Source organism: Furipterus horrens, unplaced genomic scaffold, assembly GCF_987537825.1.
Source record: "Furipterus horrens unplaced genomic scaffold, mFurHor1.1.pri manual_scaffold_9, whole genome shotgun sequence".
Lineage (NCBI taxonomy): Eukaryota > Metazoa > Chordata > Mammalia > Chiroptera > Furipteridae > Furipterus > Furipterus horrens.
This window is the reverse complement of record NW_028327179.1, coordinates 33,480,378-33,498,973: the sequence shown is the minus strand read 5'-3', so window position 1 is coordinate 33,498,973 and position 18,596 is coordinate 33,480,378. Positions and strand designations below refer to the sequence as shown.

At 37.3% G+C, this 18,596-nt stretch overlaps 1 protein-coding gene across 1 annotated transcript; it reads right to left on the bottom strand.

Moving 5' to 3' along the window:
* Window positions 1-15,675, bottom strand: CYP51A1 (cytochrome P450 family 51 subfamily A member 1). Its single transcript, XM_090287255.1, has 10 exons — window positions 15,068-15,675; window positions 13,289-13,387; window positions 11,103-11,279; window positions 9,594-9,720; window positions 7,877-8,051; window positions 5,723-5,842; window positions 5,132-5,327; window positions 2,572-2,667; window positions 1,650-1,818; window positions 1-266 (listed from the first exon to the last, which is right to left on the bottom strand). The coding sequence occupies exons 1-10, from the start codon at window positions 15,239-15,241 to the stop codon at window positions 88-90; spliced, it is 1,512 nt and encodes a 503-aa protein (XP_090143381.1). The 5' UTR covers window positions 15,242-15,675; the 3' UTR covers window positions 1-87.
* Between the last annotated feature and the right edge of the window lie 2,921 nt (window positions 15,676-18,596).

The window sequence follows — 18,596 nt, the reverse complement described above, 5'->3', positions numbered from 1 at the left end:
TACAGAGTTATTTCATAAACTTCATTCTCTTCAAATGCTTTTGCTGTTTACAGTGATGTCCCAAGTTGTAGTTCCTTGCAGCATTTTTCATTTTGATCTTCGTTTGTATCGGATAACTGGGTTTTCAGGGGTGTGAATCATGGTTGTATAATTCACAGTAGGAAAATAGCCATCAATGAGATCAAATTCATATAAACGAAGCATAGTCGACCAAATTGTCTTGATTTGCACATAGGCAAAATTCTCCCCAATACAACGATGACGCCCTGTAAGAAAAAAAAGTTTTCATAAGAATCAGCTGAAATTCTTTCTCACTTCTTTTAGCCTGCATTGATGAAATTTTTTAGCTACAGTTTAGGTGAAGAACAGATACACAGATATTATAATAAAAAGGCATTCTTTTTTGCATAAAACAAGAATATAAATAGTTAATAAAAACCCCAGGAGATTTTCAACATCTGTTTTTAGGGGAAACAGCATTGGGTAATTAATAATGACTTTTCCAATCACTTTTTTGAAACTTAACATCTATCTAGGTTAAACATATGTAAGGTTTGAAATACATGATGCTAATCTAGATGGACAATATACTACAATATTATTACCTTCTCTCTCAAGAGAGCCGTAATTAGTTTAAAAATCAATATAAACCTTCCAATCAAAACTTTAAATGCCATTACAAATGATAGTGGAAGAAAAAGTCATTTAATAAATCCAAAACAGAAACACATACTGAGATTAAAATTTGAAAATTTTTATCATACACAGATAAAAACTGACAAGCTGATTCTAAAATGAATATAGAAATGCAAAGGACCTCGGATATGCAAATTGATACTGAAAAAAAAGTTGGAGCACTTAAACTGACTTCAAATCTGATGTCAACAGTAAAGGTATAGCAACTGTGATATTGTTAATTTGTAATAAGAAATATATATATGGTCCTCCTCATATTGTTGGCACAGAGCTTCTCCAACCCTTGGAACTTCTTAAGTGAAAAGAGGTGACTTTTGGAAAGCCCCTCAGGAAGGACAGAGAGGAGCTGCAGGTTGAATTAATCACAAATGATCAATGGTTTAATCAATCATTCCCATGTGATGAAGCCTCCATAAAAATCCTTAAAATACAAGGGGTGTTCCGAGGTTCCAGGCTGGTGAACACGTGAAGGTGCTGGGAGGGCGGCACACCCAGAGAGGCTACGGAAGCTCTGTGCCCCGGCCCCCCTGCCCTACACATCTCAGTCAGGCTGTTCCTGACCTGTATCTTCAGTCCAGTAAGTGCACTTTTCTGAGTTCTGTGAGCCATTCTAACAAATTATGGAACCCCAAGGAGGGAACTGAGAGAACCTCCGATTTATAACCAGCTGGTCAGAAGAACAGGTGACAACTGGACTTGCAACTGGTATTTGCAGTGGGGGGAGGAGAGCAGCCTTGTGGAGTGAGCCTTTAACCAGTGGGGTCTGTGCTAACCCCGGGAAGAGAATGTCAGAATTGAACTGGACTGTAGAGGACATTTTTGCAAAAATGTCTATTAGAAAAGGGTAAGATATCTATAAATAAAATTCACATGGAGCATTTTTGTTTGTTCTGAGAACATCTAACAAGCTGTTCTCAGAACAAACATTTCAAATGTAAATATATTGATCCTACCAGCTCCAAATGGCACATAGGCAAACTTCTCCCCAGATGCTGGGTTGTCCTGTAAGTAGCGATCAGGATTAAAGTCCAGACGTGCATTCCATGAGTCTTTGAGTCTTTGATTGACAGTGGGAGAAACACACACCTGATGTCCTGGAGGAATGGTATACCCTGCCACAACCTACAAATGCAAGCAAAAAATTTCATTAATTTTAAAATATTCTACCAAATAATCAGGTCATTGTGTAATAAAGCATTAATATACATCAGATGTACATATATTTAAAAACTAGATGAAAGGCCAGCAAAAAATTACAGTATTTCCTCATTTATCGCGGTTATTACGTTCTAGACACACACCCCCCACGCCGCAAAGCAGGAACCTTACATTTATTCTACACTCTTAAACCTACGTAACTTTAACAACATACATATACAGTACTGCAAAAAATCCTGCGGTATACAAAAAAATCCGCGATAAATATTTTTAAAAATCCCGCGATACAATGAGACTACAAGTGAACTACAATATAGAGAGGGATTACTGTATTTAAACTCAAGATGATTTCCAAATGACACACAATTGGGCTACAAGTATATACACAAATAAAGTCAATGCCTCAGAGGTAGGGGTGGGTTTTCATAATCTCATTTTTACACTCACATAAGTTAAAATTTCCAACAACAAAACATTTTAAAAATAAGAAATATTACTTCCATTTGAAAAATCCTAATTGTTAAATAAAAAAATGCAGGGAACAGATTAGCTTGTATACTGTCTGCAATTAATGTGAAAATGTATATTTAGAATATGTAAAATTGAAAACTAGGTAGAAGTGATTATCTACTTTAATTTCAAAAATTCTCTTTCTGGAAATCATTTTTTTGATAAGTTAAAATTAGGGGCATAGAAGGAGAGGTCTAAGAGACTCACCTGAGGGGTTTTGGCCATTCTCATCATGGTCATTATAGGAGGCCGAAGTCTTAATGTTTCTTTTATACAGCGATCAAGTAAATTTAGATCCTTGAGCTGAAACGAGAAAACATTTCCTGAGTTATACAAATACTTAACATACTTAAACAGTATTTTAAAGTTAAATATATTTAACATACTTCAACACTATTTTAACTTAAATAATTTATAATTATAAAATTTGTAAAATTTTATTTACTTTTAAGTTAAAATTATTTCTTCTGGGTTATTACAAAATAGCTTATATTCTGAGTTGAACTGCAGAGGTAACTGGTTCAAGGTAACTGGGATTATCTCGTTCTATTACTGTCCAAGGTCAACAAGGGAAAAGAGGACAGACTCACTGTGAAGAAGGGCATGGTAAAGACCTACAAAAATTCATCTAAAAAATAATAGCAAAAATCATCAATGTCAGCTTTTTAAAAACCTGTATACAAATGTTTAGAGCAGAATTATTGATAACAGCCAAAAGGTAGAAACAACCCAAATGTCCATCAACTGAATGGATAAACAAATGTATATCCATATTATAGGCTATTACTAGTCAATAAAGAAGCTGAAATACTGATACATACTACAACATGGATTAACCCGGAAAACATGCTAAGTGAAAGAAGTCAGTCTCAAAAGACCACATATTGTGTGAATGTGATCGTTTATAAAATGTCCAAAATAGGCAAATCCACAGAGACCAAGAGTAGATGAGTGGTTTCCAGGTGTAGGGCACAGGAAAAATGGAGAGTAACTACTAACACATACTGGCTTTGGAAGTGATGTACATGTTCTAAAAGTAAATTGTGATGGTTTCACAACTATGAATATATTTAAAAACTGTATACTTTTAATGAATGGATTTTACAGTGTGTGAATTACATATCAATTAAGCTATTATTTTAAAAGTTACTAAAATCAGAAATGAAAGAGGAGACATTACTACTGACCTTACAGAAATAAAAGGTATTATAAGAGACTATTATAACAATTGTAAGCCAACATTTTAGGTAACCTAGATAAAATGAATAAATCCCTAGAAAGACACAAACTACCAAAACTGACTCAAAGAGAAAGAGAATATATAAGCCTGTAACAAGTTAAAGAGATTAAAATAGTAATCAGAAAACTTCCCACAAAAAAAAAAAAAGAAAAAGAAAAACACCCAGAGATGAGTTCTCTGGGGAACTCTATTAGACATGTAAGAAAGTATTACCACCAAGCCTTCTTAAACTCTTCCAAAAAATAAAAGAGAAGAGAATACTTCCACACTCATGAGATGTGTATTACTCTGATACCAAAACCTATCAAAGACATCACATTAAAACTACAGATCAATATTCCTTATAAACAAAGATGTAAAAATCCTCAACAAAATACTAGCTAACCAAATCCAGCACTGGGACATTTCATGGAGGACTATGGAGAATTTCCAAAAATCAAGCTAGTCAAATTAAGCTAGATAGGACACAGAAAATCTCAAATTGTCCCCTGTATTTTTTCTATTCTTTTCTTTTTGTATTATTATTTTCACCCATCCCCACCTCTTCCTCTTCGGTAGCCATCAGCTTGCTCTGTTATCTATGGGTCTGTTAATTTTGTTTATTCATTTGTTTTTCTAGATTCCACATATAAGTGAAATCACACAGTATTTGTCTTTCTGTCTGACTTATCTCACTTAGCATAATGTCCTCTGAGCCAATCAAATACTCTCGTGTCACAAACAGCAAGGTTTCATTCCTTTTTATTGCCAAGTAATATTCTATTGTGTGTGTGCGCGCGCGTATCACATCATCTTTATCCATTTAGATATTGATAGACACCTAGGTTGTTTCCAGATCTTGGTTATTATAAATAATGCTATCGTAAACATAGGGGTGCACATATCTTTTCAAATTAGTGGGGTTTTTTTCTTCAGATAAATACCCAGAAGCGGTATTGCTGAGTCATATAGCAGTTCCATTCTTAAATTTTTGAGGAGTCCCCATATTGATTTCCAGTGACTATGCCAATCTACAATCCCACAAACAGTGCATGAGGGTTCCCTTTTCTCTACATCCTCACCACCACTTATCTATTGATACCTTGATGATAGCCAGTCTGATAGGTGTGAGGTGGTATATCATTATGGTTTTGATTTGCATTTCCCTGATATTAGTTATGTTGAGCATCTTTTCATATGTCTATTGGCCATCTGTGTGTCTCTTTGGAGAAATGTCTACTCAGGTCCTCTACCCATATTTTAATCAAGTTGCTTGTGGGTTTTTTTTGTTTGTTTGTTTGTTTTTTTGGTGTTAAGTTGTATGAATTCCTCGTAAATTTTGGGTGTTAACCCTTTATTGGATGTATCATTTGCAAATATCTTCTGCCATTCAGTAGGCTGTCTTTTCATTTTATTCCTTTGCTGTGCAAAAACTTTTTAGTTTGATATACCATGTTTATTCTTGCTTTTGTTGTTCAAATTTTCGCCTTTAAAATTTAGCCACAGATACTCAGATAAGGCAGCACTTTAAATGAAAATCCAACAAACCTGGTCATATGTTAAAGGAGGCAGATTCCCTCCACAGACTGTTTTCTGTTCTAAATAACATTTTTCTTGAAGTGTCTTGTCTCTGGCCAAAAAGAAGCCCATCCAGGCACTTGTAGTTGAGGACGTATGCTGCCCTGCCAGGAGCAGCCCAATAAGCATGCCTGCTACTTCATCATCTGTCAAGGGACGCCCATCCCTATGGAATGAACCATACACACACATTTAACATTTTGGCAGACACATTTCACACTTCAACCTTTAAATAAAGGGTCATAATGAATTAATGTTTAGGTATAACACCCTCTTGCATATGCCCATCAGGGAAAAGAGACAAACCAATAGGAAACATGGTTCTGAATACAAAAGACTTCATTGCAGTTTCCTAGCAAACTTTGCACCATGCGCAATCCTTGGGCAACCCCTCCAGTAAGGTACAGGATCCCAGTAATTTATATCTCACCTGTTTAAAAAGCCCAAACGTCACAGTTACTAATTTTGCCAACATAATTATTTTTTAACTGGAGATATTATTTAATTATGATTTAATGTGTAATCTCCGGCTTTAGCTTCATATATCTGAACAGCTCTTACTTGTAAGTAGAATCTAGTAAAGTTTGGAGAATGTCATCAATTTTTTCTTCTGACTGTCTCCGTTTCTGGATTGCCTTATAAAAAATATTCTTGATCTCTCGATGAGCTCTGTCTCTGCGTCTGTAATTGAAAGATGAAAATAACTTCAGAAATAAAGCAATACTTTCTGGCATCAAATTCCTTTTGAAAATAACCAGGACCTAGCTTAAAGCAACCTTATTTAACTAGCTTTTATGACTCTAAAATAACTGATAAAACTCAGAACCAAGGGGAAAAAAAAAAAGACACCGTGAAAATCACATATTTTTAGGAATTTCTAGAGTGCCTCAGGGCAAAAACTGTGTTTTTAACATATAGATCCCTGATCCTTAACACAGTGCCTGTGATTTAACTAAAGGTCTAAAACAAGACTCAAATGATTATTCCTTCAGAATCATTTTTCAGTTTAACAGATAGCAGTACATTCCTTTCAGGTTAACGTAAAATTCCGATTTTAACTAAATTAATTCTTGAAACAGATGGAGAGTCACTCTGGTTCTTCTATAGGATCTAGGGTTTAAAAAAACCTAGAATTTATTTAGGATTATTGAAATCTAAGATTTAGAACATGATTACAGCATATAGGATTTGATTCTGCTCTTCATTTTCTGAGACATCAAAGTTTTATAGGGGTTAAAAATACTAAAAGTCAGAAAACAAACTTCAACTCCCCAAGTTTTCATTTGGAGAGCACTAGGTAACGGGTACTGGGTCTTACATGAACCACCCACTTTGACCTCCTGTGAGGTAAATTAAGCTGTTATGCTTACTTCACAGAAAGCTGATTGAGACCACGTAGCCAGTGCACAGTGGAGCCAAAGTTTAAAACCAGGCACTCTTAACTACCTTGCCCCTTTCTAAAGCCTTCTAATAAAAAATTCCTGCCCTGCTTCATTTTTAAAACTGTTACTGAGGATAATATGGGAAGAAGGGAAGATGATGTTCAAGTTTAACAGTATGAACACAGCAGAGCCAGGAAAACATAAGGCCTGTTTAAGAAAATGAATGGGCCAATTTGGTTGAATCAGTTGAATCAGGTAAGACAGAGAGAGGATTGGCTGGAAAGGCTGGTGAAGGGCCTATCTTAACAAGCTCAGGAATTTCTGACTCCATCCAGGAGGTAGGAAAGGTGGAAATAAGCTTAATGCACATTTATGGAGAACCTACTCTAGGCCCAGGGCTGGGCTGGATATTCTAACATAATATGGATGAAAGCATTTGGAAAACGGCAAAGTTCCCTACAACTGAAAGGTATTATGAATTCCAAAGACCTCAAGACCCTCCCTTGGCTTTCCCCTCCCACCCCTCTTTATTCTAAGTACACAGAAACGGCCGACAAAAGGAAAAGTAACAACTCTCCATCTCTCATTCAAATAGAAAAGAATCAACAAAGGTACAGAAGGCCTACTAATATGCAAGGCACTAAGCTACACATCAAGTCCTATGGGCAATATTTCTTTGTATCGCAGATGGTCTCCACCACTTAGGCAATCAAATTACAGTTGACAAGGAGACAAAGATAAAAATTTTAAAAAGCATTAATATTTCAAACAAACAAAAAATTTCACAATATACTGCAAAGTAGTCAAATGCTCTCAAATGAGTGCATATAGGGCCATATCACTTTTTGGTAGAGTTTAGAGACTTGCCTGAGTACAAAGAATATGTCAGATAAGTAGGTTTTAAAATATTAGGACAGACAACAAATTACCTTTTTAATAAACAAACTTACCTCAAATGAGCTCACTATATAAAGAAAACCTGTCTTGAATTCTTATAAAAGAATGAGGACTCATAATCACCTCAAATCTATTTGTTTAACGTTTAATTTTTCAATTACAGTTGACATTCAATATTATATTAGTTTCAGGTGTACAGCACAGTCGTGAGACATTTATATACTTTACCAAGTGATCCCCCAGTACCCAGCATAATTATTACAATATTATTGACTATATTCCCCATGCTATACTATACATCCCCGTGACTATTCTGTAACTGCCAATTTGTACTTCAATTGTTTAATGTTTAATTTTTATCTCTGTTAACACAAAGCATACCAACACTACAGTCATTATACAGTTAAATCTCCGAAAGTAGTTTCTTTATCCATACCTGAAACTAGGCAAAGGGAGCCAACCCGGTAACAGCCAAGCTGCGTGGCTAAAGCCTCCATCCAAATCTGCATACAGTTGCGCCACCTTCTCATTAAGTTGACTTCTGATTTCCTTTCCATGTAAACAATGGCTAGCTGTTAAAATTATGAGCTCAGAGAGAGCTTCAAATAAATCTAAAGAGGAAAAAGATCATTCCAATTAATATTGCCAAAAATTCTTTTGAAATGTTCTGCTTTCTTAGAGATAAAATTATGAAGGAAAAGTGAGAACGAAAACTTAACTCAAAAACCAACAAAAAAACGCTTATAGACAGATATGTGACTACCTTACCCAGCAAGACAAAGAGAGGCAAGAAACCAAATGATGGGAAAAAAGCACTGCACCCCACCCCTCTGAACAGCCAAAATCAGTGCCACAAAGGCATCGCTAAGTCACTCATGAGTCCTCCACCTTGAAAAGATAAAACAAAGATAAAAATGAATATGGCTGTCTCAGTCCAAGGTCACACTGTAACAAAAGCAGCAAAAAGGTTATTTAGTGCCTATAAGGACAATAAAGAGGTGCTTCCCAAGGAATAGCAGTCTAAAAAATGAAGAATGGGTTATTTCCCAAGTCAAAAGTGGGAAGGTCAGGACTAAAAACTGAAGTCTTGACCAATATATGAGAGAAAACTGTAACTAATCATCAATTCATATAGCCCAACATGGGAACAGATTCATCAGGCAAGCATTATTTGAATGACATTTAAGTCATAAAAATTATCCAATCAATGCCATGTTCTTTAATTCCATGTTCGCCAAATGAAATTCCAATTATCTGCTGGCTTTCCAGTTAGACTCACCAACAAAGCGAAGTTCAGCAAATATTCTGGTGTTCTTAGTGCTATCATTATGTCTCACTTGTATTCATTAAGTTAGCATCCTTGCATATTATCAGCTTCTTATATGGTCAGAAATTTATCACATCAACTTCAGATATATTTTTTTAATCAAGTTTTTGGACCTTTTATAGAGCTGAAGCCCAGACCCAGAACATGGTAACCTACACAGAAGTCCCACAACCCCATAAGACAGATTCTGCCTCCTGCCATGAATATGATCATTGTCTCTGGAGGAAACACTTATTGCAGTCCAATATAAAGACTGGATTCCCAGAAATAAGTAAACATTGAGTACACTCTGTAATGCAAAAATGCTTATAATACATTTTTAAAAGATTTCTACTGGAATGGGCTAAAATCAAACTTTTGGTAAGGGTAAAGCTTATGTACTTATGTATTTAAATTTATTTTTTTATAGAATAAATCATTCCCATATGATATTAAATAAGATAATACATATATAATTAAATCATTTAGGATTTTACTTTATCATTAGGAATAAAAGTTATTTTATTTATCTTAAAATGAACTTGCAAAAGTTTTATTCTTTATTTAAAAATCTAATCATGAACTATTTTATATTATTAGTACAAATACGCTAAATAACAGACATGCTAATTAATCCATTTTAAGGTTTTGCTAGTGAGCAACAAAAATCATTTCCTCGCAGATCTTTTTAATTCCATGGTAGTCGCGGCATGTTCCTTCCATTAAATCTAAGATGGTTTTACACTGTTATAGTTTGGTTTTTACACATGCACATATATTCTTACATTTCTAGTTACAGAAAAGTAGAAATATTAGGACAAATGCAAAACAAAAACATTTTACTTACTTTTTTCTCCACTTTCTCCCCAACTTTGAAAGTATTCCTTTGTTTCATTTTCAATTATAGAAACGTGCTGTTTAAAATGAGCTATGTTAAGGCCACTTTTTAACATTTTCTTCTGCTCTAAGAAAACCTTAAAAAAATTAAAGGCATACAACATTAAAACATAATTTTGTTTTATTGCAAGGTCCAAGATCCATTTGGGGCTCTGGTTGGGTAGCTCAGTTGGTCAGAGCATTGTTCCAATACACCAAGGTTGTGGGTTTGATCCCCAGTCAGGGCACATACAATAATCAACCAATGAATGCATAAATCAGTGGAACAACCAATCAATGTCTCTCTCTCTCTCTGTCAAATAAATACAAATATTTAAAAATTTAAAAAATTTCCATTGGATTATATAACTGTAACACTCAACAAAAATAACCTCTGAAAAATTGAAAAACAGTACAAGGATTTTTTAAAACTATACTTAGATATGTGAAACTTAGAGCATTTATGCATATATCTGAAGTAATGTGTAGAAGACACCTGTTACACAGGCCCTAGACAAATGATAAATTAGGAATCCCACTTCCTGGCTGCCTTCCTATACACCCCTTTCCCACTTCTGACTCTAGGACTCCCTTTTCCTATTTTAGTATTTTCAAATCTTCCAACCCAGCCCAGATGCCAACACAATCTCCCAAAGGTCAATTATGTTTCGATATTTTTATGTTCCTTCACATAGTCTCCTGTTCTATTCCCAAACAAATATTATTCCTCACTGACATTATCTTCCAGAGGTTTAATTAGTATATAATATAGTCTTAGTAAAATGGTATAAACCCTCAGGAGCATTTCTGTTTTAAGAATCTAATAAGCTGTGTGAAAAAACTGATATATCTGACCAGAGGGTTTTTCTAGGGCTCTTGCTTTGACCTTGAGGAGAGCCATTCATTTCCCCACAACTCCCCCATCCTCAGAAAAAACATTTAATGTCAACTCTCTTAACTACAAGACAGCAGGGTACTGGTAGTGTGTGATACGTTCGCAGCCAGAGCCCACACCAAGCAACTGAGCCAATTATATGAGTTTCATTTTTACATCAACTTGCAGCACTTTAATATTTGACTTTGGCAGGGAAAAGAAATCACACAAACTTCTAAAGTCAAATATCTCTAGCTCAAAGAGGTCTTATGCTAGAATTTCAGGCAGGAGTGGGAAAGTAGGAGGCCCTATAATGGGATTTTCCTTTTACCCTCTCAAATCAAATCCCAATAAGCTAAGTCATCATAGATTCTGTTGCTCTGTATAGGACACCCTTTAAAATTGCTTAGCCCATGCCAACATTATAAAACAAAATACCCATTGTTTGTCAGTTACTCATGGCTTTCCTTTTAAATGCCTCATGATTCTCAGATTTTTGAACCAAGGAAGAAACTGTTTCTACATTTTAAATGTATACTATTATACTACTCACTGTAACTACTATATTACAGGTTTATCTTTCTTGAAGATAACAGTGTCACTTACTGGATTAGGCACATCGTAAGCAACTCCCTTCCCAAACACAGGTGTTGTCAGACGACTGTAGACGTCTTCTGCATTCAGGTCTTCATTTTTACTATTAAAAAGCAGTGCAGCAGCATCACTCCCCAGAAGGTAAGTAAATGTCTTGCCCACCATTGTAAAACTAAACACAGGTCCATACTAGAGAGAAAAGAAGTAACCATAGTGATGTTACCAAGAAATATATACCACTAAGACACTAATTTCTTAAATCACAAAACAATACATTGTTGAAAATAAAAGCAATCATAAACCTTAATGTAATTCTTCTCCCATCTTTGTCCAAATTCATAATTATGTTCATCCAGTTGCAAATGGAATGTATATAAAATTTTCTACTCTGCTTTTCTCTCTGTTTATATTGAAAAGATTTTCCATCTTATACACAGGCCACATAATGTTAATAATTAATTATTATTTCATTATTAGACATGGGTGATATGTTGATTTGTGTGCTTATTACATACAATTCTGCAATGAGTATCTTTGAGAATACAAATTTTTCTTCCCCTTGGTTAAAGATAAATTTATAGGAGTAGCTAAGGGAGATGCCGTTCCTACAGTGCTTGCTATGTGAAGACACCACAAGTTTATTTAGTTATCAGTCTTACCAGTGTCTCACCAATAATGTGCTTCAGTTTCCCTCATCTATAAAATGAGAATAATAGCAAATACTTCATAGAGCTATTGTCAAGATTAAATAAATATATGTTAGAAATTATTATCTATATTAGAGTATATGTATATAATACATATGTACTATATGTATATATTATATACTAGAGAAAAAATATATGTTAGAGTGCCTTGGCCATAATAAAAATTATATAAGTGTTTCTTTTATTATTATTATTAAAAGCATAGGCTTGGAGGTCAAACCATATGTAAATCCTAGCTTGGCCACTAGCTAGCACTGAGCTTAAGCACAATAACATGGCCTGTTTCTAAGTTTTATCATCTATAAAATGAATATACCTAAGGGATTTGTTGGACTTCAATGAGAAAATCTATATAAGGCACTAAATACTGATACAAAGTTAAGTGTTCTATGATTATTAGTATAATAGGAAGAAAAAATAGGACTATATAGCCATAAATAGGTTTGTATGTTTGAAATTGGGAACATGAGATAGTTCCCATTGATGGTTTTCAATTTCTTTTTAAAGAGGACACAAAGTCATCTGCTTTGATATAAAGATAGGAAGATTCAGAAATGTATAAAGATCTGAATTAGACACTATGGTGAGTAGGAAAGTAAGCCGACCATAAGAACATAATACATTGTTGAGCAGTGTTCAAAACTCATTTAAGGTAGACAGGCAATCATGAAATTAGGAAGGAACTAATCTGGTACAAGGAAGGGAAAATAACGGCCGCCCTCCAAGGTTGGGGTTTTACCAGATAAACATAATGAAAAGATCCAGGGTCAAGGAAAATAAGGTACTGGCAAGAGTATAACTCAAATGATGGACCATGATCCCAAAGTGGTAAAAGAAGGAAAGTAAAGAAAGCTGATAGATCAGGACAAAGTAAATGGAACAATGGACTGGAAGATCAAATGAGGTCAAAGAATGGTTATGATGCAAGGAGTTGCACAGGCAAACCAGGAAAAGAGGTTGAGGTCTAAGAATGGGGTCTCTACATTCATACTATGGAGGTGAAACAGAAATGATGACAAGTTCAAAGTGGGAATGGGGGATAAATGGCTATAATTGTATGAGACAGCTCATTGGAGAGGAGGCAGGCAAAGATCTGAGTGGCCATAGTGTTGTGTGGGTGGGTCATTCAAGTAGAACTAAAGTGATAGAAGACGTGTAAGGCAGGTTAGAAAACTCCACAGATGCATGGTTAAGAAAAAGAAGTGTTCATTAGTATTCATTTAATCTGTGATCAGTGAATACAAAATTTATGCCAGTGGTTTTGAAACCAGTCTCCACAACTACAAGTTTTCTCAGTGGTAGCTCAGAGGTCACCCCCAGGATGTGGGAGAAATTAAAAAGGGTCTCCAACGGCCACTCCAGCTCTTAAACAGGAGTAGCTCCAACTTTCCTATCCCTGATAAGCTTAGTATCACAATTTCTTTTTAATGTTCTGCCATATAAAAGTTTCAAAACACTAACTTTTTTTCTCTAATCATTTGGAAGACTTACCTTCTCATATGCATTTTCTAGGAATTCAATTGGACTTTTCCCAAATGCTATGGCATGCCCAAGGAATGGAATTGGAGAGAAAATATATGGTGGACTTTTCTGCAAAAGAAAAAAAAGTTTCAGTTCACATTTTATTTTAATAGAGAAATCCATCCCTGACTGGCGTTGATTGGGCATTGTCCAGCAAACAAAAGGTTGCAGGTTCAATTCCCAGTGGAGGCACATGCCTGGGTTGTGGGTTCACTCCCAGGATGGAGTATGAGAGGCACCCAATCAATGTTTCTCACATCGATGTTTCTCTCCCTCTCCTTCTCCCTCTCATCCCCTCTCTCTAAGAATAAATAAATAAAATATTTTGAAAAGAGAGAGAAAGAAATCCAGTTTCATGACCAAATGAAATTTGCCATTAATACTAAAGTTATCCAAAAATGAAGCATCAAAGTAATAAAGAAAAGCCAAAATGCAAGCATCTTAGAAGAGTACCCACAGTAAAAAGAACAGAAGCTCAAAACACAGTGTAAGATGAATGACTAGACAAACACAAAGGCACTGCCATTATAAATGCTGAACACTATGCAGAATATGTCCAGTACTATTATTACTGGTGGCTCCAGGCAACTTTTCTAATCATAAGTAGCAAAAACAAACAAACAAACCACCAGAAAAATCAAACTGTAGTTTCTTCACCACTTACTCCCACTACCACTCACAATTTTAGTCCCAGAATCTTGCCTAACGAAGGTATAGAAAAAGACAAACAGTAACTTGAGGTACAGATATAAGGGAAAAGTAAAATAAATGACATCAGTAAACAGAACACATCTCATGCTTCTCTCACTGCAAATGAACTAGATCCACTGATTTTAAAGAACGCAGATCCACTCTGGCAGGAACTCCTGGGTATTGACTATAAAAGGTACTTTAGATGCCCCCAAAATGAGATTTGCAAATGACAACATTAAGTCTCCTGGAAATCAAACTTGCAATGATAAAAAAAAGCCTAAGACTCCTCAGATCTTTGGTGGACTCAAATAGTAAGGAGTGCTACAACTCACACTTCAGATAATAGTAACAACAGCAATCTTAAAATACTAAAGCTACCTTTCTTTCCAAAGACAAATACCACTTCCTCAAAAATTCCATGGGTAGGAAAGATAATACTAACTGCCTGTTATGGTTCAAACTTGCTGTTTTCTGGTTAAGGGTGCATTTATCAAAATGAGACGTATGAAGCCAGTGGTCAATAAAGCCACTACATTAGAGAAACTGCTTTTATTAGCATCATAGGAAGGTCCCCACAGCACTCCAGTCACTCCCACTGGTGAACACATCCCCCTTCATACTGATATAAATCGCCATGAGGGGCAATGCCACAGCCCCAGGACAGTGAACCACACAAGGGCAGTCACCAGGAAGACGGCCACCAGGGCCATCGCTGCCAACAGGATCGCCACCCGAGCTCCCACCGGGCCCGCAATACCCCTACTGCGGGCCTGGTGGGAGCGCCCAGTCCGGCTACTAGGGCACTCAGCGCCACAGCCATTAGGACCCCAGTTCCACGGCCAGCAGCATCACTAAGACCACAAACGCGGGAAGTACGACCCCGGCCAGGACCAGACACGCGGCCACCGCCAGAATAGTGGGGCCAATAGGGCCAGGACAGTGGCGGCTACCCCTAGACCTCCTTTGCGCCCGCCGCCCACGCCCAGGAGAGCACAGCTGCGGCCGCCACCCCTGAGTCCCCGTGTCCCTCTCCCGGACCCCCGGGGGTGCACCTACCGCCCCGGCCGGCAGCGGGGCAAGGTGGCCGATGGCAAGGCGAAGCAGGTAGACCAGGCTGAGCGTGAAGGCGCAGGTGATCAGTAGCATGGATAGGAGGTTGCTGCCGGTCACTTGCTCCATCGCCTGCCCCAGCACCGACCCGCCCGCCTGCAGTAAGCCCAGCAACGCCATCCTGACCGCTGCCGCCGCCGCTGCTTCGGTTCGCCGGAGACGCTGGAGGCAGAGGTCGCCACTGGTTCTCGGACTCGACCCAGCGGGAGAAGCCTGCAGACGAGCACCCGGAGTCGGACCCGGCCCCTAAGTCTCCCACTAAAACCAGTCGCTGCTGCCGCGCGCACCACCCTGTTCGTCACAGAACGGGGCGGGGCCCGCCGCTGGTCACGCCCCCACGGAGCTCTATCACGCCGAGGTCTCCCTACGCCTCGAGGGAGGACTGGAAGAAGCAGGCTGAACCTGTGGCACGGGTGCTACAGAGACGGAATAGAGCGTGAGCTCAAGAGGACATCACCCGCTGGGAATCGCGGGCCACCGAGCTTGTGTGCCCTGGATGCGAGGCGCCAGCACACGACTGTCGGACAGCGCAGGCGGAGGGATTTCAGAACGAGGATTGCGAGGGCCCAGCCGGCGGCGACGCGCTCTGTGATTGCACCGCCCGCGCGTGAGGAGATCTCAGCCTATGTCGCGTCAGCGGGGGCGGGTGGCTTGAGCACCGCCCCCTGACCGGGCGCTGAGACCCATTGCACCTGACCCCGCTCCAGAGTCAGCTCGTGGGGACTCCGAGAGGCAGCCCCAAATAGACGCCTGTGAAAGACTCCCTCTACAACGCTGAAGTGTGGGACGATGAGGTCAGTCCCCAAACCACAATTAAAACAAGTCTGACAGCTATTAATATATGGCCATAAAGGCAGCAAATCTTGATTATTAAGTATGCTGGCTTATACGGGAACATGTTTTCCAAAATAAAATTTTATGTTATGGGCAGTCGTGACCTGTTTTAGCCAACAATTGTCCACTTATTGTGGCCGTTTAGCGGGAGTTCAATCCTGCAGCCAGGATCTCACCCGCTTCTTTGGTGTCAAATAAGCATGGATATAAAATGACTACCAAGTTTAATCCTCCTTCTAGATTATTATCAGGAGCTCATGACCATGTATTGATTTATTCAGTCAACATTGAGAGCTAGGAATTGTGCTAGGCATTGAGGATACAGCTGTGAATGAGAAAACTGCAAGGTCCTCAGGGAAGGAGCAGGAATATTCAACTGCCTGCTAGACACGTTCTCCCGGGGATCTAACATTCATCTCGTGGTCAGTAAATCCAAAAGTACACTCGTTATCCCCTCCCAGGCGCAGTCACCTTCCCCTCCCGTAATGCCTACGTGGGAAGGGCATCACTGTTTACCTCATTGCTTCATCCCTCCCATCTGTCTCATCAGTCCAGGTGCTGTAATTACACCAGTTTAAAAGTTTCTTAATGTTCTCGTTGCTGCAACAGTGTCCTGCCTGGTCTCTATGTCCATGCTTGTCTTGAATCTGCCCTCCCCACTGCTGCTGTTTCTTGTATCACTAAAGCTATGTTGTAATCATCTCCGTAGGTTTCCTCTATCAGAAGAAGAACCTGAGGATAGGGACTGTTGTTTTTATGTTGTTTATCCTAATACCTACCATGGCCGTTCTCAAAAGTGTGATCCATGGCCCTTTGGGGATCCATCCCCAGGACCCTTTCAATCATCTGCAAAGTCAGAGCTCTTTATAAAAATACCATTACTTTCTTTTTGACTACTGTAAATTCAATAGTAAATAAAACTTCTGGGCCTTAGCACAAATAAAAGGCAGGGCACCAAACTCTACTAGTCATTGTTCTTCACTGCCATGCATTTGAGAGGGAAAAAAAAATTTGCCTGCTTCATTTGAGAATGTTCCTTGATGAAATTGGGAACATTCATTTTACTAAAGTTTAACTATTACGTACATGTATTTTTGCTTGAAAGAACAACTGACAAACTTATGGTCATTCAAGGAAAACCACTGGCAGTATTTCTTGTCATGATAGGATTAAATCTTTCAAATAAAAATTAAACATTTTAGAAAACATATCTACCACTGTGAAGTTGACAGCTTACCAATTCTTGAGGCTTTTCTACAGAAGAAAATTTAGTAACAAGTGGATTTTGTATAATGAAATGTGTCCAGATATTGAATCTTTGTATAATTCAATGGACCAATATTTTCAAATGACTAATACATAATGTTACAAAATCAAGGATGGGTGAAACATCCATTTAAAGTATAAGTCAGATTGATAGATTTTCACAGAATACAAAAAGTTCATCGATATAGTTTCTGATTGTACATTACAAAGAATACTACTGTAAAGAAGAATACCTGTAATTATCTGGAAAAGTTATTAAAATATTTCTTACTTTTCCAATTATACATATGCGTGAAGCTAGGTCTTCTTAATATACTTCAACCAAAACAATATCGATAGCACAATACATTGAATACAAAAATACATATGAGAATTCAAATGTCTTCCATTAAGCCAAGCATTTAACGAGATTTGCAAAAATCTAAAACAATACCACCTTTCACTGTATTTTTTGTTTTTGTTTTGTTTTTCATAAAAACACATTATATATGTTAACATGTCACTGCTATTTTTAACAAACATTTTCATTTCTCCAATTAATTTGTAATACTGCAAATATGTATAGATATATAAATATTTAAGATCTAGATTAACATTTTTAAGGTTTTTAATAATTTGTAAAATTGTGAAAGTGTCTTGAGACAAAAAGTTTTAAAACTGTTGACCTAAAATATGATTTATAGGAGTTTTAATTTTTGTTCTCTTTGGAACCAAGATCCATACCAATAGTACTACCTTACTGTGAAATCATTTTAAAGCAAGATCGTTTATTCATTTAAAACTTCAAGGTAGTTCCCATTACTATATAACCATAGCTTCTGTTATTTTAATATAAGTTTTCCAAGGTGTTGTTTCAGAAGTACATAATAAAATTAAAAGGGAGATTATTAATTCACTATGGATTCAATCCTACTATTATCTTATTAGCTGAATATAGTAATTCAGCTTTTCCCTACCTGCCCATACTTATCATCAGACCATTCTTTTAACATTATTGAAATTAAACTTAATTCCTTACTGTGAACTGAGAGTAGATTGGAATACTGGGTGATTGATAAACAAAGCATCTATGACCAAAGTCAAAGTTTCTTTCTTTACATATTTTTAAATGTTTACTTTAACAGTAGATGATTGACTGAAAATTAGCTTGGATGATTTCTTTAGAATTTTTTTTTCCTTTCTGTGCTGTCCCTCTGACACATTTTGGTGTGGAGAGGAGGATTATATTAAGTTGACTCCTGAATTAGTACAAATTGCATCCATTTATCCAGAGAGCTCTTCTGTCTCAGCTCGGCCTTCAGCCTCTGCTCACTTTTGCATAATTCCTCAAACAGATGCTCCTCTCTGACAGGAAGGGTGAATCCCTTGCAACTCA

What these genes read in the sequence shown, in the direction of transcription:
- CYP51A1 (XM_090287255.1), bottom strand. Translation starts at nt 15,241, where the DNA reads ATGGCGTTGCTGGGCTTACTGCAGGCGGGCGGGTCGGTGCTGGGGCAG. An exon ending in TAGAAAATGCATATGAGAAG is followed by an intron (nt 11,280 to 13,288) that starts GTAAGTCTTCCA and finishes TTTTCTCTCTAG; the next exon opens with TATGGACCTGTGTTTAGTTT. An exon ending in GAATGGCCAAAACCCCTCAG is followed by an intron (nt 1,819 to 2,571) that starts GTGAGTCTCTTA and finishes TTGCATTTGTAG; the next exon opens with GTTGTGGCAGGGTATACCAT.